At 33.1% G+C, this 27,227-nt stretch overlaps 1 protein-coding gene across 5 annotated transcripts; it reads left to right on the forward strand.

Annotated features, from left to right (window-relative positions):
- The first annotated feature begins 788 nt into the window (after positions 1 to 788).
- LOC123674654 (zinc finger MIZ domain-containing protein 1) lies at positions 789 to 26,787 on the forward strand. Of its 5 annotated transcripts, none has more exons than XM_045609601.1 (10): positions 789 to 1,180; positions 12,133 to 12,336; positions 17,723 to 18,000; positions 18,073 to 18,948; positions 19,166 to 19,512; positions 22,116 to 22,447; positions 22,557 to 22,695; positions 23,277 to 23,603; positions 24,030 to 24,299; positions 24,694 to 26,787. In XM_045609601.1, the coding sequence occupies exons 1-10, from the start codon at positions 1,131 to 1,133 to the stop codon at positions 24,835 to 24,837; spliced, it is 2,967 nt and encodes a 988-aa protein (XP_045465557.1). In that variant the 5' UTR covers positions 789 to 1,130; the 3' UTR covers positions 24,838 to 26,787. The 5 variants fall into 5 exon arrangements, with proteins under 5 accessions (XP_045465557.1, XP_045465560.1, XP_045465558.1 ...); XM_045609602.1 differs by lacking the exon at positions 789 to 1,180 and adding an exon at positions 10,176 to 10,356; XM_045609603.1 differs by lacking the exon at positions 789 to 1,180 and adding an exon at positions 10,447 to 10,628.
- The last annotated feature ends 440 nt before the right edge of the window (positions 26,788 to 27,227 follow it).

Consider the following 27,227-nt stretch of genomic DNA (forward strand, 5'->3'; position numbering starts at 1 on the left):
TTCTCGAATTGACTTATTCGCTTTGAATAGTATTCCTTTCTAGCTTCTTCCAATGACTTGAAAATTCTCAAATATTCAATATTCCATTGATTTATTTCAATGCCTGTCACTTCGAAGTTTCCCTCCAATTCACATTTCTTTAAGTCTTCAATAATCGATGTATCGTGATGATCTTTTACTATCATAGCAACACCTCCGTGTGCCGCGTTGTATCTAGCAAAAAATGATGCAACTTTGAAACTAGGTATATTGAGAATAATTACTTTCAGACATCCAAGTTTCCGTGAATATCACAAAATTTATGACATTTTCATTGAGAAATTATGCTATTTGGTCTATTTTAGCCTTTATTGAACGACAGTTCAAATAAACTATCCTATAATCACAATCATTGGCCACATTGTCGAAAAAATTGAAATGTTTGGATAGTAACACCTTTTGGCTCCCAAACTGAAAGATGAACTAAAAGTGTTTTCCTTTTCTTATATTTTATCAACAAGAAGACTCGCACCTGGCATCTTCATAATCTCCCTCTTCAATGGATCCAATAATTTTTTCGTCCCTTTTTTTCCTTTCGATTTCTTGATCGTTTGTCTAGTTCGCGTTAACTTCGATTTTTTCTTTGTATCTTGCACATGATATTCCTTAAGTTGGGTCTTTTCTGCCTTTCTATTCGTAACTTCTTCTTCTGATTCGGCAACACTGTTTGAAATTCGCAATTTTATATCATATCTTCTTATTGATTTACCAGTTTTAACAGTATGTCGTCTCCTTTCAGGTAAGGATCCTGACTTTATATTCCAAGGTGTAAATCCACCATTTCTTCGGTTTTTTCAAAAGTAGTAGTACTCATACCTGTAACACTATCGAAATTCACCACTTTATCAACAATTATCGAAACTAATTGCTCCTTATTCATACGGTTTAGTAAAGCAGTCAGAAAGGTTTTGTTTATCTCGACTGTCATTTTGTTTTCGAATAGCATCTTGAGCTTCGTGATTCATTCGAAATTTTTGAATGAAACCCCGAGAAAAGAAAAAAATAGCATCAGTTGCAGTTCAGCATTCCGAAGTTAGAACTCATTCCAAAGAATATGTTGTCATTTGAAAATTATAAAGTTTTGTCTAAAGATGGATGAGAATTACTTACTATATCTATTGAATTTGAAGAATGCGGGAAGGTGAGTTCAAATTAAATTTTTCCTCTAATTAATAAATTTGTGATTTAAATTGAGATGATCAAATTCCAATAATTATTTTTTTCCTTTGCATGTGGTTCGTAGGTATTGTTATGTGTTGTGTACGTAGTAACGTTATTCGATAATTCGAATAAATAGCGGTGGAACTGCTTTAATTCTTTATTGAAGAAAATATATAAATGTGTATCGCTAGTGAACATATGCCTTCTTATCGTCATTCGGGAATGAAGTTGATGAAGACGGAAATCTCCCAGACCACACATTACTTGCGCACTAATTACATATGCGCCTAAGAAAACCCGGGAAATTCAAATTCAAATAACATGATACAACAACCCTCCCTCTGTAGGAGTTGAGTACAATTTTCAATTCCCAATCGCTTTACGCAATAGTGTAGATCTCCTTAGGGTACAAGCGTCATCTGGAATTTCTGGGTTTAGTGGTACACTATCTGGTTTAATTTCTTTATTTTGGACATCATTTCCGTCCAAAGTATTTTGCTTTTCAGCAACATAATCATTGTCATTATTTTTCGCTGAAGGCAATATCGTAGGAAGCTCAATAAATGAGTTAGATGGTGTGTTGCTAATTTTCAAAGGTGTGTCCTCACCCATGGAACGCATTTGATCGACATGGCGCTTCCAAACTCGAGAATCATCCAATTCGATCAAACAAATTAAACTTCCCAACTCCTTTTTCACAGTACCAAACTGCCATTTATCGAAATTTAAGTATTCCCCAACCATGACTCTTTCCCCCTCTTTGAAAATTCTAAAATCAGTATTTTTAGAAATATTTAGTTCGTATTTTTTGGAAGACAAAATTAAATCAAGTCTTGTTCGAATATCCCTACCAAACATAAGATAAGAAGGACTCACTCCGGTAATGGTTTGAGGCATTTTTCGGTAATTAATAAGAAATTTAGACAAATTCAATTCGATGTCTCTCTCATTTTGTCCTAGAGTTTTTAAAACACCCTTGAAAGATATCGTTCTGCTAATCCATTCGTAGCAGGATGATATGGAGGTGAGAACTTGTGAAAAATTCCATTCTCTCTCAAAAAATTCTTGAATTCAAAGGACGTAAAAGTGGGTCCATCATCGCTAACTAAGACAGCTGGTAGACCAAAAGTACTGAAAACTTTTCGAAGTAGAGGTATTGTAGTATGAACTGTCACATTTTTGACAACATGTTTTTCTGGCCAACGAGTATATGAATCAACTAAAATGAAAAAATAACGATTCATGAAAGGTCCGGCAAAGTCAATATGTAGTCTTTCGAATGGTTTACTTGTCTTTTCCCACGAATGAAATGGAAATTTAGCGGGATTATTATTACATTCAGAACAGTTTTTAATTTTATTTTCAATATCGACTGAAATTCCAGGCCACCAACCATTATGGATCGTCTATATTGTATTTTATTTTAGAATAGAATATTTAATTTGTGAATTTTATATTTCGATCCAATAACAAATATTAATTTTGACTTTTTCAATATCTAATGACTTTTCTCAGGGGTTTCTCAGGGTTCAAAAACTCAATTTGAGAAATTTAAGTGATAATGAAAAATTGAAAATGAAACGATTAACTCTAATACATAATTCAATCTAAAATTACTCATCTACAATTCTTCAATCTGATAACTTTCAATGTTCAATTATATGACGTCTTCTATTTTTATATTTTCTGATTGAATATTTGATATCTTGATCAGTGACGGCTCGTGCCCTCGAGATGTGGGTCGGCCACACATCGGAAACAAATTTATTTGAGAAAATGAATTCCGTAATACCATTCAGCGTATTTGAATTGCCGAAGATAGCATTGTCCGAGTACAAAATTTGTAATTCACGTTTGAGTTTATCCTTATCGAAAAAGTTTCTGTAATTATCGATCAAAGATTTGAAAGGTATTTCCGGAAAATTACGAACGTATATATCAAATTTATTAAAATTCATTAGTTCCAAAAAATGAAGTGATGAAATGTCTTTAAACCTTATTTCAATTTGAGTTATAATTAAATCCAGAATTTCACAAAAAAGCCGTTTCATTGAGGAATTATCCGTGAGCTGAATTTCGGAATCTATTTTACGTTTTCGACGTCTAGCACTCGGTGGCATTACTTCTAGGAGTTTTTCTACTTCTGAATATAAGCGAATGAAATACTCATCTTCTGTGCGAAATTTTTTCAGAGTCGATAATAAAGAAGTGATTCTGGCGTTGCAATAAGTTATATCTGATAACTTATGCTGGATTATAGAAAAAACGGGATCTATGTATGTAAAAATCAAATTAAAAGAGTGGAGAATGAACAAAAATTCGAAATCATTCAACATTTTCTTCAGACCGGTAGCTTCACGTATTGTAATATCATCCCATTCATCTAAATTGTCGTTGATATGATCAAATACTTCAATTAATTCTTCTCTCTTATCGAATATTGTTTTTACAGCGCGAGATTTGAAATTCCAACAAGTTTCCGAGCTAGAGGGTAATCTTTTTTTGCAAATTTCGTCTAGAATATTAGTGCGTTTACTTGATTTAGTGAAAAACGTTGCTGCTTGACGCTCTGCAATAGGATAACCGGCCAGCCGACCCTGTGTATTGGGAAGCGACCTAACATCGAGTTGTTGTGCCGTTCTACTGAGTGGTCGTATTCTGGGCGTATGTCGTAGTATCTTTTCCTTTACGTAGCGCTCTCGGTAGCGCTGGTTCTGCCATCGGCTCTTGGCCGACCTAACGTGATGAGATGCTTTCAGTGACATTCCAGGAGTTGCAATTGTATAATTGTAACATTTGTGTTACATTTCAGACCTAATGTTACGGTGTTACGTACAATTCTGGAATAACTTGTTTGGGGTGATGTTACGAAAAGTAACCATTTACGATTGTGGTTTGTTACAATTTATGAAAGGGAATAACAACGCTGGATGCTTTGGAAATCGAATATTAGGTGGGTCCGAAAGAAAATATTGGCCGGTATAAGTTATATTTTCCTGTTCTGAGTGGAAATATTCATTACCGAGGGAATTTGGATATCGAAATCGATAACCCCGATTGAGTTTGAATGAATTGAATATCTAGAATTATTTTCTATTTTCCGATAATTTTTGGGTCGGCCCGGCCGACCCTGACGAGCCGTCACTGATCTTGATTCAAGTGATGTTGTCTATATTATGTTTTATTACTGCCTGACTGCAAATCCATAACAAAATTCCCCAAAGTTTGTTTGAATTCGAAAAATTTTCCGCAAATGGAAACAAATTTTTAACTTATTTCCCATTTTTTTTGCTCTTGTACTCATTTCTCTCTTTCTTCGTCCTCCTCCTTTGTTTTCTAACAAATTTTGTTGAATTTTTCTCCAGAAATATTCCTTGAATGTTCTTACATTCCTGCCAACCTTTTGTATACAGTCTGCATTGAATAAATGATTTTTACTTGTATTTTTATATTTCTGTTCATTTCTTCTAGTAGTGCATTGATCTTTTCCGCTTGTTCATCTGCTGTTTTCCTCATTTTTTCTCCTGCTTCTCTAATATTCTTTGTGAATTTTGTCTCCTGTCGTTCAATATTCATTATAGTTTCTTTACAAATCTTTATTTTATCCCCAAATTTTTCCCATTGTTTCATCAATATTTTTTATCTTCTCTTGTGTTTGTTCAATTTTCAGTTCAGTATTATTTCTTCTTTCTAACTTTTCATCTTGTTTATTTATAGCAATAATTTTTATCCAATACTGACTGACTGCAATCTCTGATGAAAAAGAATCCATAACAGTAGTAACATAATAACAATTTCAAGCTTAAAACAAAAATTTCATGTAGATCTCGTCATCCGAACAATAGTAATAGTAATAGTAATCTTTATTCATGCTAAATATGAAAAAATACTTAATATTTACGTAACTATAGTTCCAACTAAATACGACTCAAATGTTTATGCCAAACCAATGCCGCTCATAGATAGTCTAACAAATAACAATGAGATCAAAGTAAATCATATGTATATGTAACAGGTGTCTCAAATTCATTGTTGTGTGAGGGAATCTCAGAATCCCTTTGAGCTATAAAAAAATGAATGGCAAATTTTCGGGCTCGATATTTGAAAACCGCAACCACATAAATTCAACTGTTTTCAAGCTATATGAGAAAATTGGAAAATGACGTGAAATGAAAAGTTATTTTAATTTCTTTCTATTACTGGTGCTATTAACATGGAACAAAAACGTTCTACAGGCACTTTTGTCAGTAGAATCCATTGGTGTAGGTTATCATTTTTTTTTATTGCATTTCATTTTGAAGTTGAAATACAAACTGTTTTTTTTTCAATGTAAACCTTATAAATTTCATAAATAATAGTTTTCACATATAAATGTCAATATATGAAATTAATTTCACGGCATATCAGACAATTTTGCAATTCTGGAAAAAGTACCATCTCGGGCGGTACTCAAACCCGCACCTCTGAATCACTACTCCAGCGCTCTACCACTAAGCCACCGAGAAAAGAAGATTTTACACAACGAGAAGCCACTAACCCCATAATCGAGTGTTAGTATGCCTTACGAACTATATACAGGGAGTGAAAAGAAATACACACTGGTTTCAAGTTTTATCTTTAATCAGCTATCGATTTCGATAAAAAACTTATACCATCATCAGGATGTCCTGAACGGAGTATTTTTGAGTGCTCAATTCAGAAAAGGTAAAGAACTCTAAAAAAAATTTAAAAATGGCGGAAACCAAATTTAATTTCTGTGAATTTTTTTCGAAAATCGAACAAAAGTTAATCGCTTTTCCTCATAATTATCTCTTTAGACCCTTAAATTAACCTCTTTTAGAAATGGTTAAATTTTCCGCATAAATTTAATTAGATACATTTCAATTGACTCAGATAGTGTTTGTTTGTCAGTTAGGTACATTTTCCTAGTTGTATTTTATCCTTTGTTTTTTTTATCTTTTATCTGTCAATATTCAATTTACCACTTGTTCAATTGGATTTTTTGTATTTGCAAATACTTCAGTTCCTGTCCACAACACCAAGAAAGAGATCATTTCAAAGAATTAAGTGGCACTTAAACGGTAATAAAATTTTTTCAAGTGATGTACTCTCCATTAGAAAAAATTCAGTGCATTTGCAGAAAAGGAGTGAGTTTAGTTCTCTCTTACTATAGGAAGAAAAAAAAATTTCAAATTTTCCTTCTTTTGAAAAAGTTTTTCAATGAAATTTGGTTACTCATAGTCATAATAAGATTGTGATATATAAGGTTGTAGCATATAATCGATATTCCTCCTGGGGGTGGATATATCCCCCTTATCCCCCCCGGGTATGCCACTGTACTAAATCAATAAGTTTAAAAATCATCGAACAACTATTTTCCTAAAAGTAAAATTACCCAAAATATTTCGATAGTTTAATCCATTTAAATACATAGGTCTGTCTAGTCAGATACGCTTTTGTCATTTCCTTTATTGAGAACTCAAACCAGTGGCGGATAGAGGAGAGGACGCAGGGTATCGGTACTTTAAATGAATCCAGGATCCGCCACTGACTCAATCATTTTCCGAATAAATTATGTGGTAACTGTGGTCCATGAAGAAGAAGAAAACATGCTGTTAATGTTCTCTTAGATTTCCTAGCCCGAACACAGAAAGAAAAAGAAGAAAACAGATAATTCTATATGCCTCAACAACTTAACCTCAAAATTCTGCCTAATAGGCGTCATTTTTAATTTAATTCTTATTAGAATATGTGGCTTGGTTTCTGTGATTAGATAGATAGTGCTTATTTCGACGAATATGTTGTACGGGTATAAATGTTTGTCCAAAGATAGACTTTCTATGGGATTTACTAAAGTAATCTATCTTCTCCGCTTGCACCTCAAGTTCAGGAACATCCTGAGGTACCTATATCTATTGGTACGGAGTACTACATTAATCATTTTAGTTTATTAAAGTGATTTTAAAAGAAAAAAATTGAGCCATCAAAATCAATATCAATATAGTGAATAGCCCAGTTGACTAATTTAGAATGAATAAATAATGACCGTAGCTTCTTTCAGTTCAGTTTCATACTCAGAAAATTAGCACCTAATATTTCATCAGTGAAAAGTTTAATTACCTTATCAATTTTGTTTGATCTATAAATTTAACGTCTAACTTGAGTTTACAGATATTTGAGCGCTCATCACCGAACCGCTTTACCATTTCGTCGCAATGTTCGTTCTTCTTCTTCTTCCTCTTTTATTTAGGTCGTAACCTGTTCTTCTTCACGGTGTCTCTACCGGGGTGGATACCCAGCTCTCCAGCCACCTTTTTTTTGGTCTTCCTACGTCTCTCCTTCCAGTGGGTTTTCGATCTCGTGCTATCTTTATAAGTCTTTCATAGCCCGCTCTACCAACATGATCATACCATTTTCTGCGTCTCTTCCAGACGAATTTCCCGATGTCTACCACTCCACATTCTTCCCTTATCGCCGAGTTCCTTATGCGATCTCTTCTGGTTTTTCCAACTATATTCCTCAGTGTACTCATTTCGGCCGTACGTAATAGTTGTTTAGTCCTACTCGTGTCAGCTCGTGTCTCCGCAGCACAATGTATTTTTCGCATTTTAAGTCTCAAAAGAATAAGGTTCTACTTAATGATGACGGGTAGATATGTTCATGCATTTTATTATGTCCGTCCAGCCGTCCATAAATATGAAAACTCTCTAACGGAAAGACCAAAACTTGATATTTTCAGAGTAGCTACTGATTTGGTTTGTTTTGGGTTCAATCCGACTAGGGGTTTCGTAAATATGGACTTGGGAAATTTTGTTTTCTTGATAATTTTATTCGATCGAGATGCAAAATTTATGTTGATCTTCAGGGCCGTATCTAGGGCGTGGCAAAGGTGGTACTTGCCATTGGCGTAAGATCACAACTCGGTTTTCATATTGCTAGCCTTCCCTAGAATTTGCGTACCTACTAAGCCTAAAATAATTACAAGATATCAACAAAACTTTAATTTAAGGTAAGAAATAATATAAATATGGCTATTTTCAAGCGTGCCGTAAACTAGTCATAAATATTACGGTCGCGCTTCGGCATGTGAGCTTACCCCTATTTTTTGCGCTTCATCAAGCTTGTCGATATTTCTTCGACAAACGGTACCATATTTTTGTGTGAAGTGCGTCTTCTTTTTCTTTGATACAATTTTATAACGATAAGTTTTTTAGATCATCAGGAGTTATATCTCATATCTTGTTTATTTCAATGGTTTCAAAAAAAAAAAATAAATATATACAGGATATTTATGAATAGTTGCGAAAAAAATAAGGGGGTGCTTCCTTGTCAAAAATAGGGTGGGTCTTTCATATAAACTTTTTTTTTGAGCCCCTTCCCGCTTATTTACAGTCACCTAAAGATGGCGCCCGAAACTTAGTTTTTAATTGTTTTCTTGAAAACCGAAAAATTCACAGCAATGAAATTAAGCTAACATTTTATGCGTGCGAGAAGGCATTCAAAAAATTTTTTGGTGATGTTCCTCTATGATTCCAAGGGGTAGAAACAGCCACCTCTCCAATTTGTTTCGCATTTTCTTTTTTCATCTTTTACAATAAGAAAATTAATTTTGGATAGACTGATCCATTCTTAACAAATAAGTTTTCTTGTAATTTTTTGCTAAAATTCACGGTTTTTGAGGAGAAAAAAACGCCTGAGTTGTTATTTTCGACCTCAAATTTATCCTATAGGTCAAAATGATATTTTTATTTAGAACTGGTACAAATATAAAATAAATGTAACAAAAAAAACAATTATAAACTTTTCATGAATTAAACACTACTTTTCGAGCTTTTCATCTTTAGGGGGCTGTAACTAAGCAGAGGGGGGCTCAGAAAAAATGTTTATATAAACGGCACACCCTGTATAAAATTGTTCATTATTTTAAAATTTTAACGAAAATATATGACTCAAATATGCACAAAAAAATACTATAAGAAAATATAATGGATGAAAAAAATCTTCGAAAATGAGGGGAGCTATCTAATATATTGACACAGGCGCAATACTACCTAGATAGGGTTGTGTTGATCGTATAACCTAAACAGAACCATAGAAAATATGTCAACCAATATCGTCGGATTTAAGAATTTGGATTTTGATATGAAATACCTAAGAATTCCAAGCTGATCAGGACCAAAGAAAATTCATGAAGAAGATTGGAAAATAAATACCCAAGTGCCAAGACTATCGATTCAAAACTTCCAAAATTTCTTGAAATTGTATCGTTAGAATTATAAAAAATAACAGATAAAAATGAGGAAAGCACTGCCTTCGAAGAGATGCGCCACATCCTTATATAGCTGTATACAGTTATGTGGTATCCAAGGGCGCAAGGGCACATGAAAAAAAGAGCTAAAAAGCTTCTTACTTTCCTCATTTCTCAAAATAAATATTCAATATAGATTGAAATATTGATCCTTAACTAAGTTGAAAAATAGCTATTAATTTGTGGTTATACACTAAGCTCAAAATGAATAGAAACTTAGCTTAAAACGTGGGTAATTGTGTTCAATCTAGTGATTTATTGTCGACGAAGCTTGTGAATACTCAAGTGTAAAGAATTAAGTATAACGTCTGGGCATTCAACGTAGAAATATAAACTCGTTATGTGAGTTATGTTGCGGTTAAAACGAAGAGAGGTATTGTTCATCATTCGATTTGGGTGATCTGTTACAGGATGCCATTTAGATTTAGTTGAAAATCGTATGCGTAGAATGAACATCAGGTATGTGTGATCGCGTCAAACATGATGTTGCTCAATGAATTGTTGGACGTGATCTTCTATATAAAGTTGCGTGCAGAGAGAGATAACAATATATCCACCCACAGTATCGGTCGCGTAGAACCGGCAACGTCGCCCGCTATAACCGATATTGTGGCCGCATGGAATGGAGGAGAATCAGCTCGGGTCAACTTCTCCTGAGCCCCTCTCCATGGCTGACTACGTGCCGTTGTTTCTCCCACAGCAAAGTAGACAGTCGAAAGTCGCGCCTCGATGCCGATGCAAGGCTAATGATATTTCGGAGTTGTGCTCGAACTTGCTATGATCGTGTAAACTGATTTAAATACTGACTTTCTTTATGTTTACCTTCAAATGCTGGGATATACCTATAGGTATATAATTGAATATTTTAATTTTTTACAGCTTCCTTATTGGATTAATTGTGATAGTGCTCTACACTCATAGGATTATGGATAGTGAATTGAATTTTGAAGGTTTTCTCCCTGAGAAATAGTGAAATAGTGACTGTGTTTCAAAAATTTGTTAATTAATTTTGAAGACTTATTGGTTGGGTCAGAATTTTAGTGACAGTTCCAGATAAATCGAATCAAATTCTTGGATCATTCAACAAAATTGGGAGAACCGCAGTGTTTATGTGATATATGTTGGTTGAAGTGATTTTACTTAATTCAAAGTGGAGTTTATGTTTATCATTTCATTTAGAAACACCACATTTCCACACCTTTCTATAGATAAAATTGAGAACAGAATTTGTCTTCCTCAAATAATTAGAACAACAAATGAATTTGACATAAGATCTTCCCGTATTCATTTTTTCAGTTACAATGTTTTATATTAATTCCGTATTCTAATCAAATATCTATATGATATTTCTTCATTTATAGTATATATACATACTTTATTTAGAATTCGCACAATATCCTTCTTATAAAAATTTTGAAATTCTTCAATCTAGTTATTGCTTTTGATTAATTCACCTTTCGAAATTTATATTAATTATTAGTTATCATTAAAGCATTGGATCAAATTGAATAATATTCATCTTGCATACAAAAATTTGTATTTTAAGGAATTGTTATTTTTGAAGAACTTTCCTCTGTATTCATTTTGGTCAGAAACAATTTTTAATTTTAATATTTATTTATTCATCATAACTTGCAGATATGGATAATTCAACCGAAATAATTAATTTACCGGATTATTTGATAAAAAGAACAAAAAGCCTTCTCGTTCGAAGTTTTGTTATTGATTGAGATCATAGATCACTATTTTCCAATTCCCGTAATTTAATTTTTGTACAACAATGAGAATGAAGAGATGTCAGAATTTTCCTACGATATTGCAACTTGAATGATAATACGTAACTTTGAGGAATCGCTTTCGTACTTTAAAACAACTTAATGATACGTTTTCATGGATAGGTAGACTGACAAGGTACACACAGTGCAAAGTTGACTATAAATATCTAATATTATTTCAATACCTTCGAGTAGAATAAATTAATTTCGTGAACCGTGCATAAACAAAACAACGATAAGGATAACAACAATATTCTGGTGTGGGATGTGTGGTGTATTCCGTAAAATTTGATAACAAGAACGTTGTTGATTAGGTGCTGAAAGGAAATTGATTGGACAGGATTAAACGAAACTTGAATCCCACCTTGTGGATATGATAACGATAACAGAAAAAAAATTCAATACATAGCACAAGATAAAATTATCGAAAGGTATTTCAAGTTCAGGAAGTGATAAATTCACTCAATAAACTAGAGTTCGAATGAATTTTTTTGGTACTTGACTTCAGGAAGGAGTTCCTCGAAAACACTTCAATTCAAACCGTGAAAGTGCTATAAATAAACATTTTGTTCGTGTTACAATGAACCCTTCAATGGTTATATCCAATAAAGTGGGAAAAGTGAAGAATTAATTCTATATCCATAATCCTCGCATTGAGTGTTGTTTTTGTAGTTTAGTTCCTGAATTAGGTAGTTGTAGTAGCAATAGTTGTATTAGTAGTTGTAGAGCGAATGTTTCTATTATTTTCATGAATAAGATGATCTGTTGACTAGTAGACCAGTTTCTTTGACAGCCTATTCCACCACGTGGAGCGTTCTGCGGTGAGTAAAAACGTGTGTGTTGTTTCAGGGACTGGTCGCCTGGTGGCGCCACCGCCCAGCAGCAGTTGTCAGTCGTGACCACAGTGTGGGAAGTTACATCGTCGACTCAGTCGGGCCCCCACGGTGTCTTCTCGGGTGGCCCGACACCTGCAGGAAACGCTCCTTACGGAAATACCCTCAAACAATCTCAACACACTAGCTACCAACAAGGATATCGACAAGCTGGGCCGGGGTGAGTTTCAAATGCGCGAATCGCTCTGTCTGTAGGATCGCACGCTTGGTAAAGCTGTGAATTCTCAGGAGACCCTAGTCTTCAACAGTGCTGCCAGGTTCGGGGATTTTTCCCTGAACGGAGGAAATTCAATGTTTGGGAACTGGGGAAAAATTTTATGAAAACGCGCGGAGTATTTCGGACAGTAAAGCTATTCTATTTAAATATACAACAAAACAATAGTTTTGTATATAGTAATATACAATACAGGGTTTGGATATAAGGGTCAGAAAATTGGACTATTAATTGATAATACACAATTTATGATTGTCGTTATAGAAATTTGATGACAACGGTAAAACGCCATAATATTTTGCAGTTTAGTAAACGGAATTTCGGAAACTTGCAACGATAAAAGGCCTAAGCCGTCAATATTCACCACACATAAATCATACTTTTCAACTGACAACTTAAACAAAGAAGGTTTCTGTAGAAACTCTAAGCAGAAACGATTTTTACGACGTGTCAGGTACCTAGTCGATTAGTTTGAAGTAGATTACAGACCTTTTAGGTCTGCAACAATCGTCTGGTTAATTAAGCAATCTCTTTCTATTGAGCAAGGGATTGTAAATACCAAATGTGTAAATTTGGTGAAATATGTTCTTTTTATGATTTTACGACGTGTCAATCAAATTCGACAATTTCTTCTAAAATTCATTTGAAAAAGAATCCCAATCATCTGGATTATTGGAGACCCTTCCAGAACTACGATCAATTTGATCTATTGTTCTTAACGATCATCTGGTTGAATGGAAGCAATATTTTTGCATTGAGTAAAGTCTTTTCAACAACATAGGATTTGATGTCTAGTTTCTATCATTTTTAAGGTTTTGTACACTTCTACGAGAATGTGAAATGGAAATTGGGGATTTCTATTCAAAATCTGGCAACTTTTGATTCAGATTCTGGGGGAAATAATATTTTGAACCTGTCAATCATATTTTTCTAACGACAGGGGCTGCCTTATGGCCTTTATTCAAAAAGTTGACCGATCGCTCAATAAAATAATGGAAAAATCTACTAGATGCTTATCAAAAGACCACTTTTCATTATTTTCTTTGGAATGATCTGAGTCATTAACTACGTACCTATATCTACGTTAAAATCGGTACAAAAATATGTTAATTACAATTGATCAAAAAACGAAAGAAATATGAACCGATATCTTATAATGAGATTGGGTAATGGCTATGAATAAAAATCTTAAAAATGTTAAATCTCACTGCAACCTATTCATTTTAGTACTTTCGCAAATTGTAAATTTATTGAAACAATTTTTTGACTTATAACGAACGCTATTGAATTCACAATAAGGATGTGGAATAAAACATTAGAAATCATATTATAAAAATTGCAAGTACACAAACAACAACAAAAAATGATTTGAATATGTGCTAAACCAAAACAATAACAAAAGGAAAGAAAAAATGAGAATAAATCATTGAAGGATTTTAAAGGAATACAGGGGGTGAGAGGATCCAGTATCAAAATATTTTAGATAATTTACAAATTGAAACAACATTACCTAGTTATTGGAAATAAGTCTAATAACCCATGGTATATATATTAACAAAAAAAAAATAAAAATTCTACGTCATTTTATCCCATTCAGAAGGCTCTAGAAGGGAGTCATTGACCATATTGCGGTCCTAAAAATATCGAATTTCCTGTACGTTGCATATGGCAACTGTGCCGTTCTCTGAACGAATCAAGGGTTGCTGTGAGGCAGAAACGGAATCGAAAGATGTCCGACCGAAAACTCGAAAATATTCGTTGAAGGCGAAAAGTAGGTACTTATTAGAAAACTACCCCAGGTATTCAATCAAATATGTGTCCAATTAGGGTGGTTTATACGTAACAATAGTGACCCAGTCAATTCTGGGCGAGAGGGGTGAAGGGTAACAGCAGGGGGTGGTTTCAGGGACTGTCAATATAACGGGAGCGTTATGTTTAACGTTCAGCGATACCAGAGAGTCGACCAGACGTCCCCAACTTGTAGATGCCACCAGCGGTCGTCAAACTGTTTCGCCTTTGTTGATAACCGAAACCACTGCCAACTGTTTAGTGGGGACAAAAGGGGAAAATTATAGAAATTTGAAGAAGTACAACTGAATTATTAGCTTTGGAAAATAAACCACCCTTTCGTTGAGTAAGTAGCTGTAATTGTAATGAATTAATTAGCCTGTAAAAATTAAAAAAAATTTCACCAATTTTATATTTTTTCAAATTGTTATAGCACTGAAGGGAAGAATTGTGTATCAACATCGACCTTTCGTACTTCAGACGTGTTTGAATAAGTTGTATCATTTTAATTCAACACAATAATATTGTGATCAAAAAGAAGAGATTAAAACAAAGTGATTACGTTTAAGTGCACATGTTCTATTTGATAATAATAAAGCATCCATTTCGGTTTTTCCTGATGAGCCTATACATTTCTGATAATCGGAAAAAAAACTAACTCGAAAGTTGTTCTCGTTTACAAATAATTTTTCCATATACCAATTTTATGTGACTATTTTTATTGTGATGATGCATACGCTGATACTGCTAACCTAATTCGTCGTTATCTCTGATAAAATTTCTACTTCGATATTATCATTTCGAAGTATTCGGAACCTTGCTATGTTTACAGAACAAACATTAGCGGAAATATGATTAGATTGCAAAATATTGCGGCTTGATTTTGACAAAACCCATGGTAGGACCCTTGGTCGGTATCATCTAATCTAATCCAATCTACTGCTGGCAATTGATTGAAATAGGGGAAGGTCTCGTTGATGAGATGCCTTTTTAATTAAATTTATCGACGACGTTAATCGAATGTCATTTGTTCGATCTACTCATTTTTTGGCTCCCTTCTGTTTTATCTATTATCTCCAATTACTTCTATTCGAATAAGTACCAAGGATTGAACAATTAGAAACAAAATATGTGGTATCAAAATTTATTGCATCGCCTTCTTGTCTTTTACTGGTGCTTTCGAGAGTTTCTTTGAGTTTTGAAAAGTTTTAGTCAGATCAGGAGAATACTATTTTTTTATTTTTTGTGAGTTGACGCTCCAACTGCAGATCAATAAAGCAACAAAAAGATCGAGTATCTCTAATCAGTCTTTTTTGAATAATTAATCAATACTTGATACTTGAATTCACCAAAAATATTTTTATATAAGAATAGTATATTCTAAAACAAGTTGCAGAATGAGCTCCTATTCCAACACGTATGCGAAATTCGAAAACGAGCGACGAATGAGCGAGTTTTCGAAGGCAAGAGTGTTGGAATTGCCTTCTGCAACGAGTATTAGACGATATTTTCTCTATTTCAGTCAAGTTTTGTGAAATATTGTCGAAATTCAATGAAAAATTCAGATTATATATCCTAGTGACTTTTGTATTGTATCTTGGCAGTTGGTGTAACTGTTACGAAAATTGACAGATTGCGGAATTTGAATATGAATCGTAAGTTTCGATTTTGAAATAATTTACAATTACGCATTAAATTCGTGAATTATGTCTACCGAAATCGATTTAACACCACCAGAATTAAGAGAAATTGCGAATAATATTGCATATCATTTCACTATATCCAAATTATATTATGTATATTGACAACTATTGACGTTTGTTGGAATTTGATGGGATAGGAAGTCAGTGTAGACAACCACAAAACGAAAAATATAACTGAAAACCATGCTGTAATGAGTTCATTACAGTACTGTTTTTAGAACTGTGATGAACCCATTACGATACTGAAATAGAGAAACAATATTGTGTATATTTTTGAAGGTAATTGTTCTTGTTGGAATTTAGACGCTCTTTCGCTTCAAGGTGAAACTTTTGCACCAATCGATATCTGAGATAGGTCCCTAAATATGTGTATGTATCGAACGAATGTATGCATGGGATAAAATCTTTCAGGGGCTGCGCTGCTTACATTTGATTTTCCCATATATCCTTTTCCCCTCCGATTTCCGACTGCGTTGTGAATAGAATTCTGCTGTATCGTCTCACTTCGTCAGTGTTTTGTTTGTCACATCAGCCTACTACTACAATCCCTCCCCAACTTCGACCCTGCGACATCGCCCTAACTGTTCATTGTTCGGGTACTGGCTTACCCCCATTGACGCACCATACGCCTGTATTTTAACGCTGGAGCTTTTTTTACTGATTTGAACCCCATATTTTTTCCCCGAGCTGAATATATTAAACAATACAATATTTGTCAGTTATGCGAGATGTGAACGTCCTTTGATTCGGCCTTTGTCGGATGCACTAAAAGGACCCGCTAAAACGATCGTTTATATCCTCTGAAACTGTTAACTCCACATCGAAGAGGAGGCTGTGTGAAAAACATGGACTAATATTTTATCGATAATTAAATAACTGACGCTAGAAGAAAAAAACGTTGCAAAAATAATTACTTCTATAATGTGTCCTGAAGAGATTTGATATCGATTCAAAGCGGTTTCTTTGATCATGATCACAAAGTCACCGCCTGAATTATCATCAAATGAAATGAGATAAGCTATTATTACATAATTGCCCGGATACTCGGTGTACGTTATGTATTTATTTTTATTCACCTATGCACCCTTCAGAGTAATTATTACATATGAAGAAAACAATAATTAAACTTTCCTTTTTAAGTTAGAACTCTTGGCATTGGTTTTCAGGAAATTTAAATGGAAATTTTCAATCGTTTTTGTACTAATTGTAAACATTTTGTTAGTGGGAGGTAACGCAGTTTTAGTCAAGACGTTTTAGGAAAATTATATATTGTCCATTAGCTTCCTCATTTCATTTTCTTAGGCAAATAATATTAGATTAATATAGATTCATCCAAATGTATCGTTTCGACTACAAGGTAGACCGCTTCAAAAATGTTACCTTTATTTCAAGAATTTTATTTTTCTTCTATCAACTGTTAAATCTGTTATTTTTGAATGAGAAAACAGTCCGGAGCCATATATACCTACGGTAGTATTTGTTGAGTTTTATTGTTCACAAATTTGATCCTTTTGTCGAATTCAACATTTTCAACGTAAAATTCAAGACAAATTCTTTGTTCAATTTTGCCATCTATTGTAAACTGAATGAATTTGCACAATGGAGCACTGTAAAAATCTTTCTGACACATAACGTTCAAACTCTGTTAAAGTTGTGAATATAGAGTACAGCCCAAACAAAATAGTTAAACAAAATTTTTATCTCATTTATTTCACATTAACTACATTAACTAGAAATATTATTATTTATTAAACCTAAACAGTCGCAATTTATACTTTCCATTAATTATGCAAATATAATATTCTGAAGACTTTTTTATGAAATCCTTATTTTTTTTTCAGACTTGGTAATTATGGTGTCAATGGTGGCATGAACGGTGCCGACGGTGGCTACACCGGCGGAAACGCACTTTCAACGGCCGCAATGGTTGCAGCAGCCACTGCTACTGCTACGGCGACTGCCAGCGTTGTAGCATTTCAAGATAACAACCAATTCAATAGCCAGCAATATCCACAAAGTTACCAACAGAGGATGATGCAGATGGGTGGAATGAACAATATGAACCCCATGAACAACATGTCTTCTATGCCTATGGGCAGTATGCAACATAATATGATGGGTAATTATTTTTCCACCTTCAAATCACTGATAATCAAAATTAACAATTGCTGATTACTTTTTTTATTTACAGGAAATATGGTAACAAAAATGGGAATGCAAAGCCCAGGACCTGGCCCTACCACAAATTCAATGTACCCCCGAAGGATGACCCCTTATCCAACCCCTGCCATGATCAATCAACAGAGGCAACAGTGCTACCCAAAAAACGGTTGTCCTCCTGCTATGAATCCCTCTTTCAATCAAAATGGCCAATATCCAAATTATCCAACACGGCAACCTAGTTTCAATCAATATCCCACCCAGCAGTCTTTAGGGCCTACGAGCAATTTTGGTCCGGGCAATATGGGAATGGGAAGTATGGGTCCAGGCTCTATGGGACCAGGTTCAATGGGACCTGGATCAATGGGACCTAGTTCGATGGGTCCGAACTCCATGGGACCAGGTTCAATGGGACCCAACTCCATGGGTCCCAACTCCATGGGACCCAACTCCATGGGACCCAACTCCATGGGACCCAACTCCATGGGACCTAACTCCATGGGACCCAATTCTATGGGTCCTAGTAATATGAATCCTGGAAGCATGGGACCAGGAAGCATGGGTAGCATGGGACCTGCTAGCATGGCATCTGTCAGGAATACTACCTTACGTCAAGCGACTCCACCCTACACTAATCAGAGTCAATATTTCAACGGATCTATGAATCAGTTCCCCTCCAATAATTCTGGACAGTATATGAATGGTACTCCTACTGCACAATATGGTTCTACAACTCAATTTCAACAAGACGTTTCCATGAGAAACAATATGAACTATCAACATAGTCCAATTCCTGGAAATCCCACACCTCCCTTGACGCCTGCGAGCAGCATGCCACCATATATTAGTCCTAATCCAGATGTGAAGCCCACTTTTAATGACCTCAAACCACCAGTCTCTTCATTGAGTAAGTATTCCATTATTCGATTTGAACAATAGAATTATTATAACTCCTGAGTGACATGCTTTTAAATAACCTAAATAAAACTAAATTCTGACTTCTGGAGAAAGTACAAACTTTCCTTTTAGTAAGGCTATTGTATATAATTATGTTTCACATAGCTTAGAAGTCATGCTTTCCTGGAGTATTTGATCACGAAAATATATTTATATTTTTTTTGCAGAAGAAGATGAGTTGAGGCTAACATTCCCCGTCAGGGATGGTATCATTCTGACACCATTCCGATTAGAGCACAATCTTGCAGTAAGCAATCATGTTTTTCAACTTAAGCCTACAGTTCATCAAACACTGATGTGGCGTTCAGATTTGGAGTTACAACTTAAATGTTTCCATCACGAAGATAGACTTATGAACACCAATTGGCCAGCTTCTGTCCAAGTATCTGTGAACGCAACACCTCTTATGATCGATCGAGGAGAGCACAAAACGTCGCATAAACCCCTATACCTGAAGGATGTTTGTCAGCCTGGAAGAAACACAGTGCAAATCACGGTATCAGCTTGTTGTTGTGTAAGTAGTACTTTCAAATTTCAACTGTTCAAAACTCGGATGAAAATTGTTTTCTTTTTTATTTTCATTTTTATATGTAAATGAAGTGAGAGGTATAGAAGAGTATGAAAACATAGCACGAAATTTATCATATATATGGATCTCACTGCTTTCAAAAATTTATTTTTTCAAATAAACATACCTTAAAACCAGGTGTTAAAATCATACAAGTACATTTCTCTGATAATACTATATCAATGTTGAAGATCATGAAACCTTTCATAATAAGGCTTCAAAGATAAAAATTATAGAATTATCATTCTGCCTCACTGAATGTCTCATCCCATTAAAAAAATTCTCATCTAGATAAAATAACCGATAACAATGAATTAATAAATGTCATATAATCTAAACAACATTCCTGTAGCCTTCGAGTCAGAGACAACAAGTCACCGCTTTTCTAAAATTTTTAATTAATTTTCATGAACTGAGTACTTATAGTTTTCAAGAGAAATTTTATGAAAGCAGTTTCTTCCAATTTTATCATTATAATTTGAATAACTTTTTTTCCTAATTATCGCAAAGGTTTATCATCAGAAATAAAATCTCAAATAAAACACTAAAACTGATCTGAAGTCGGAATAAATGTATATAATAGTAGCTGTGAGTTCAAAAAAACATAAATCATTCAGAAAAATATAAGAAAAGAAAAAATAAAAATTCGATTTGATTTCACTATATTTTTAATTTGTAACAGTTTTTGAGAATATGCTCAACAGGGGACTAATGTTGTGAATTTTTCGAGTTACCCTTGAATTGTTTTCTATAATAATTTGGAAAAAAAAATATGTTAAAGACAATAATTATTTTATTTTCAAAGATAATGCTGAACCAAACTCAAACTAATAGAATTACCTTAAATTATTTATTATTGGTTACGAATTTATAATAATCCTACATTGATAGAAAAGTATTATCAATAACAAAAACAAAACCACCACAATAAATGAATTTATAGGTACATATAATAAAGCTGTAGAAAGGTTATCACCATTTGCAGATAGTTTTTCACGCGGCTGAATTGGCTCATTTAAAAACAAGAAATTGATTCCTTCTATTTCTTTTTGCTCATTTTGATTAGTAATTTTCGATTTTCTAGTAATTCAGTGGTCATTTTCGAGTCTATAAATAGTTTCAGTTTTTAACCTCAACAATTTGCCAAGAAATATTTCAGTATTATTATTGAGCCTTCTAACGAAAGAATTTGTCCCGACATTCAAGCACTAGGAGCATCCAAAAATCCCCACAATTATTGCAGGTAACATAACATCCGTCAGGAATCGTATAATTCAGTTCAACGATCGATATCGTAGTAAAGGGCCCGTCTTTGAATCACATTGGTCGGTCTACCTACCTCGTCGGAGTGGCAACAAAGACATTAGTATCAGAAAGATAATAAACCTTCCACTTCTATTTAAATATACAATATTTGTTTATGTGTGGAAAATATCGCCGCAGAAAAATTCGTGAAAGTTTCCAACTTAAACTGAAAACATTCCGTAGGGATCTCATTTCAGAAATTATGAATTATTTTTTGAAAAAGAAAATCTAAATTGATGAATAACGTTTGATGTTGGATTCAACTGTGTATTCTGCTTTTTTTCTTGATGTAGTGAGCTTCAATAATAATTAATGAAATAAAACTTAGGCATTTTGGAATGATTATATCAATTTAATTTGGTTGATATTTCAGAGTAATAAACATAGAAAGAGGGAGCATATGCCATTTTCAGTAAGCAAATTTTGTTCCCAACATGAACTATCAAATTTGACAAGAAGCGCGCGGAAATGAAAACATATCAGTAATAATAATAATAATAATAAGAGAGTTTATTCATGAAAATAGGTATCAGTGATACGATATTTCACTCAATTCGCGAGTTTCTCCACGAAGAACGCACCTCTTACGTCCCATAGTGAATCAGCGTTTAATACTAACTCAAAATATATTGAAATAAATACCTAAAAATACCAGAAATTCAGAAAACAAACTTCAAGCGCGCCAAACGACGTGAAACAATCTTTTTCACATTTATAAAATGAGAATTATGATGAAAATTTCTGAAAATATGAAATATTGCATTCCCTTAGAATGAAAAAAAAATTACAATTTTGTATACAGAGAGGACATTATGTGAATTTTAAAGAAAAACAATTTTTTTCCATTTGTGTACTTGGTAACTGATAAAAAGTTTCAATTTTATGTTGATATAACTACAAATTGAAAAAAATTGTTAGTTCATGAAATTTTAAATCTTGCCCTTATAGAAAGAAATTTTTTTAGGATCAGTTTTGTATTACATATATATATATTTTGTATTGTAAACAAATTATATGACTCCAAGAGTAAAGATGAATTTTAATAATTTTAAACTAAACGTATTCCACATTCATTAAGTTAAACTGAAACTGTATAAGCAGTGAAAAAATAAATAATTATGGGGATAAATATTAGGAGCATTTTGATTGTACTCCAACCACTCAATTATGAGCACATTTCCTGAATTAAGTTGTGATTACCAATTTCATTTCTATGTTTTTTCACTTTCTATTTTTTTTTTCAGTCTCATCTATTTGTACTTCAACTGGTACATAGACCCAGTGTGCGATCTGTTCTACAGGGTTTGCTGAGAAAGAGATTACTTACAGCGGACCATTGTACAGCTAAAATAAAAAGGAACTTCAGCAATACAAGTTCAGGTGGTCCAAATATTGATAGGGATAGAGATTCGATAGAACAGACCGCTCTGAAAGTGTCGCTGAAATGTCCTATCACATTCAAACGAATTACATTACCAGCAAGAGGGCATGAATGCAAACACATTCAATGTTTCGATTTAGAATCTTATCTTCAACTCAACTGCGAAAGAGGCTCTTGGAGATGTCCAGTTTGCAAGTGAGTAGAAATCTGTTTTACTAGCGGGTCTTATGCACATAACTGTAATAATGAATTCCTTTTATATCATAGTACTATTATTAGATAAAATTTTTTTTCATAATTTCAGCAAACCAGCTCAGCTTGAAGGATTAGAAGTAGATCAGTACATGTGGGGTATACTGAATACATTAAACAATTCTGAAGTCGATGAGGTTACAATTGATAGTTCTGCCAACTGGAAACCAGCAAAACCTCCTGGAATAAAGGTAAATTTTTATGAAATTAATTATGATCTCAATTTACTTGTGCATTGAGGATGTCAGTGAATAATGATTTTTAATGATTTTCTACCTAAGATATCAGGCTAATCACTTTCAAGTAAAAACTACTTGAGATCTTCAGCAACAAACAATCGGAATTGATATTGAATTATTAATTTCTCAGAATTCGGGTATTATTTTTTATGCTTTAACTTAATCATTGAAACCAAGAAATTTTTCATATAGTTCAATTGAGGAAACACATAATTACATTTTAACTAAGAAATAATTTGGAACATTATTTTATTTAGAGATTGAAAATATTAGGAGAGTTTTTTTTTCGAATAAATAGCAAGATAAACATAATTAGTTTATTTATTATTCATCAATGTTTGGAATCAAATAGATCTTGAAATGTGTTATACTCATCATCGTTATACCAAAATAATCAATTCAGTCCACAATTGAATAATAATCTGCATAATCATTCTGCTTGAATTATTGAATTGCATCTTCTTAAAATTTTCAAAATGATCTTGCTCAAGCACTTATAATTTGCGGTAACTAAAATTAGTATTTATTTATAGGTTGAAGACGACAATGACTCCTGTGGAGCCAAGAAACTAAGTAAAGCAATGTCTCCTGGTAGCATGACCCTACCCACTACGAACAATTGGGATATGCAAGCTATGTCTCCATACCTACCTCCAGACATGAACACCATAGCCAGTGGATCTATGATGAATGGACCACCTTCTTACAACAACAGTAGAAATAGTCAATATGATTATAATTCAACGCCCAATAGTTCCAACGGTGACTTTTCCAATGGAGGAGGACCATTATCACATCTCAGTGAATCTGTAAATTCCCTTGATCAGCTTAATGCCATGGAAAAGAGTTTGAGCGATCAGGTAAATAGATAAGATAAGATCGTTACTTGTTATCCTTTCTGAATGCCTAGTTATACTTTCGAAAAATAACAAAATCACTCATGTGGTTTTCCACATATGAATTTTTGCTTACCACTTTATTAAAATTAAATAGAATGACGTGGTATTTCAACATAATGTTTTTGGAAAAAAATTGTAATTCGAAACAAATTGTTTTTTTCATTTAAATTTGCAAATTAAAATAAAATGCTCAGTCTGTTGGTCATGAGTTTGACACCTTATGAAAATTCCATTCTTTTTGTTTCATCTTCCATCTTGCCATTTGTTCAACCCTCTCAGTAAATAATCAAATTCTTCGTCAGTAAATCGGAACTAATCATTTGACACTGTTGCGATGCCAGCTTTTATTCAAGAATATATCAAACAAAACACAATTTTTTGTTTCAGATGCCACATACCCCTCATACCCCACACACGCCACACACTCCCCATACGCCAGGTGGTACCCCTAGTGCTCATACTCCTAGTGGTGGTACTGGACCCCCAAGTGTTCCACCCTCTACAGAGATGCACAACACTAGTACAAGTTCTAACAACAGCACTAACGGAAATAATAATGGCAACTCTGAAAACAGTGTTGCTGATATTCCATCAGATCTGAATTTTGACCCTGCTGCAGTTATTGATGGCGAAGGAACTGGACAAGAAGCACTGAATGTAAGTACCAATTATATACTTATGGATTAATTCGTGATAATTATCGGATTTCGGTTTATTATTTTCAATATTTGGAATAGTTCCAACGAAAAAAAAAGAATACGATCCATCTATTTTTAAAGCTAACAATCAAAACTTGAATGCACAAACATGGAATTGAAAACATGTATTATTACATGATACAGAATACAATATTTCTTATCGCAAAGTCCTGGCACTTATAGTTTCAGATATATTATTTCCAATATGATCATCATAATCACGCACTTGCCTTGGAAGAGATACCAACCTTCATTTGATTTGTCTTTTTATTCATTTGCTCCTTTTTAACCATTTTGAGATATTTTACCATAAAAAGAAATTTGCAGTGTTTTAATTAGATATATTTTTTCAGTTGCTTCCTGAAAGTGTGGATCCTATGGAGATATTGTCTTACTTAGATCCACCTGATTTGAATACACCGCCATCTAGTGGTAGCAGTTCAGGGCCTGCCAATACATCAACAACAAGCGACGACATACTCGCATTGTTTGAATAAGCAAGTTCCTGGGCTCACAATCACATTATTGTGATGGACAAGTGAGTGAAAAAGTGTGATAAAAACATTTTATTTGCTAAAAGATGGTCTAAATCAAATAATTTCCTTTGTATTATTTGTAAATATTTCCCAAACGAAGTCATGAATTTTATTTTGTTGGAATATAAGTTCAAAATAATTTTTACGGCAGTATAAATCTCCATATAAAACAGAAATTTTTGCAAATTTCTATACATGACTAAATGTATATTCATAAATTATATGCAAGATGTTTACTCTGCCGGATTATTATTGATATATTCACCAAAGTTAAATCAACTTTTGAAATAACTTTCATGAAAATTTTTGATTAAGATGGTTCAGAGTTAGTGAATACGATTGAGGAAATGTGAACTACTTAACCAATTGACTCAAGGAGTAGTTAATTGAATTACCATGAAAGCAGAGTGATACACCTTGTAGTCTGTTTTTAATTTATTGTACAAAAAGAATTTGACTATATCTCTATTTCACTGTGTAACTTAATTTTTATGAGCAGATAATCTACAATCAAAACACAAATTGTCTGTGTTTTTTATATATATATTAAACCAATGGAATAAAATTCATCCCTTACGGCCAGTTTAGACTAGTATTATTAAATAAATTATTATAGTATAGAACTTGGAACCAAACAATCTAGTACTTCTAGAATGACCTCTCGCTGGTCATTTTGCATATTGATGTGCATATGCTTTGAGTATTATCTGCTAAAAGAATTCTGTGAACCTAACTCAACCACCAGCTCAACATGTGCGCAGATTTTTGTTGTAAGGTGTTTTATCATCAAAACTACACAATTATTATTATTTTGTTATGATACACCAATACACAAGCATCCACATAATGACTTTAATTATTATTAAAGAACTCTGAGACTGTGATAAACTTTTAATTATAGGTGATTTTAACATATTTAATGATGTATATTACTAACAGTGGTATAAGTAGATTTTGTACAAATTTACATGGACTGATCTCCCAAAATTTTAAGTTTGTTAGTATATATCTTAATGGAGAGTTGTTTAGGATTCACCTTTTCAAACATTCCTTTTTATGTTGTCATATTTCATTATTATTTTATGGATTTTTTGTGGAAAATGTTACCAAATATATCTGTACGAATTCTACTTGTCATCACTCTTTAACAAAAATATATGTTATGTGGTTGCCTTTTGTGTGTGATTCAATTCCTTTAATAAAAATCAATCGAATTAATTTCAATGCTGTGTTTTTATGAATCCTCACGTATTTTTTGTACGTTTGATGTCCTATTTATATTATCATCAACAAGGGTCCAAGTTCCTAGAGGTCTTTTTTTCCTTCATTGGGGGTTGTAGGTTCACATGAATTTTATAAGTTCTTATTGCCAATAATTCATTCTAAATGATAGACAAATTAGATGCCAATAAGTTTATTGAATGTAAAGTAGGAAAGTAGATAAATTTTGTACTTGAATTTATTTGAGATTTACAATTTAATGTCAAATCCTTAGGTATTTTATTAATGCTTCCAAAATAGTAATCTGAACATTATTCACCATTATCTTTGGTATAAATTCTGCCAATAATTTTTTTGCAAACAGGAAGATATCTCATATAGGATATATTCCTCAAATTGGACCAAAATCATTTTACTACAGCACATTTTGACCAAATTTCAACATATCATTTTGATTTCTTTTGAACAATGCTATTAAAATATTTGTTTTCTAGACATCAAACTTGTCAATTATTTGCGACTCTACTAAGAAATTGATTTATCAAGATGATTATTGGCACACTTATTTATTTCTAATAAATGGTTAGATCTAAATTATGCAAGTAGAACTTATGTGAAATGACTTTTGCTGAAAATTGTAAATATAATGTACATTCGTTTAATGAAATATTATATCTAAGTATAATTGAATTTTTGTTTCTTCCAACATCTAGCATATAATGGGGATTAATAATTTTACTAATAATATATTTAAACTTAACCAGTACAAATGCAGATTTATTTTTTTGTATTTTCTAAATTGATTCTTGTATATTTTGTCTTTTTGTTATTTTATTTTATTATCAGTGTTTTGTGCAATGAAATAAAAAATTAGACTGATAGTTTTACAATTGAATTAATTTTTTATTTTGGTTTTCCTTTTTTTTCAACCTTTTGATTTTAATCCGGTATCTTCAGAAAATGTCCAATGAAAATATTGAAATGGACATCCTCATAGAATCTTTATTATTCAGAATTTATTAAAGTGTTGAGTAATCTTCAATACACAACCGTCAATGTCTTTGGTACCTAAGCCAGATATTTCATAAGAGCATTATGATAATTCGCATGAAATTGCTACAGTAAACCAG

Source organism: Harmonia axyridis, chromosome 3, assembly GCF_914767665.1.
Source record: "Harmonia axyridis chromosome 3, icHarAxyr1.1, whole genome shotgun sequence".
Taxonomy (NCBI): Eukaryota; Metazoa; Arthropoda; class Insecta; order Coleoptera; family Coccinellidae; genus Harmonia; species Harmonia axyridis.

Bases quoted from the DNA above. Each gene is read 5' to 3' on its own strand.
- LOC123674654 (XM_045609601.1), top strand. From the start codon at position 1,131: ATGGATGAGAATTACTTACTATATCTATTGAATTTGAAGAATGCGGGA. The intron at 18,949-19,165 runs GTAAGTATTCCA...TTTTTTTTGCAG, and splicing joins ACCACCAGTCTCTTCATTGA to AAGAAGATGAGTTGAGGCTA. The intron at 19,513-22,115 runs GTAAGTAGTACT...TTTTTTTTTCAG, and splicing joins CGGTATCAGCTTGTTGTTGT to TCTCATCTATTTGTACTTCA.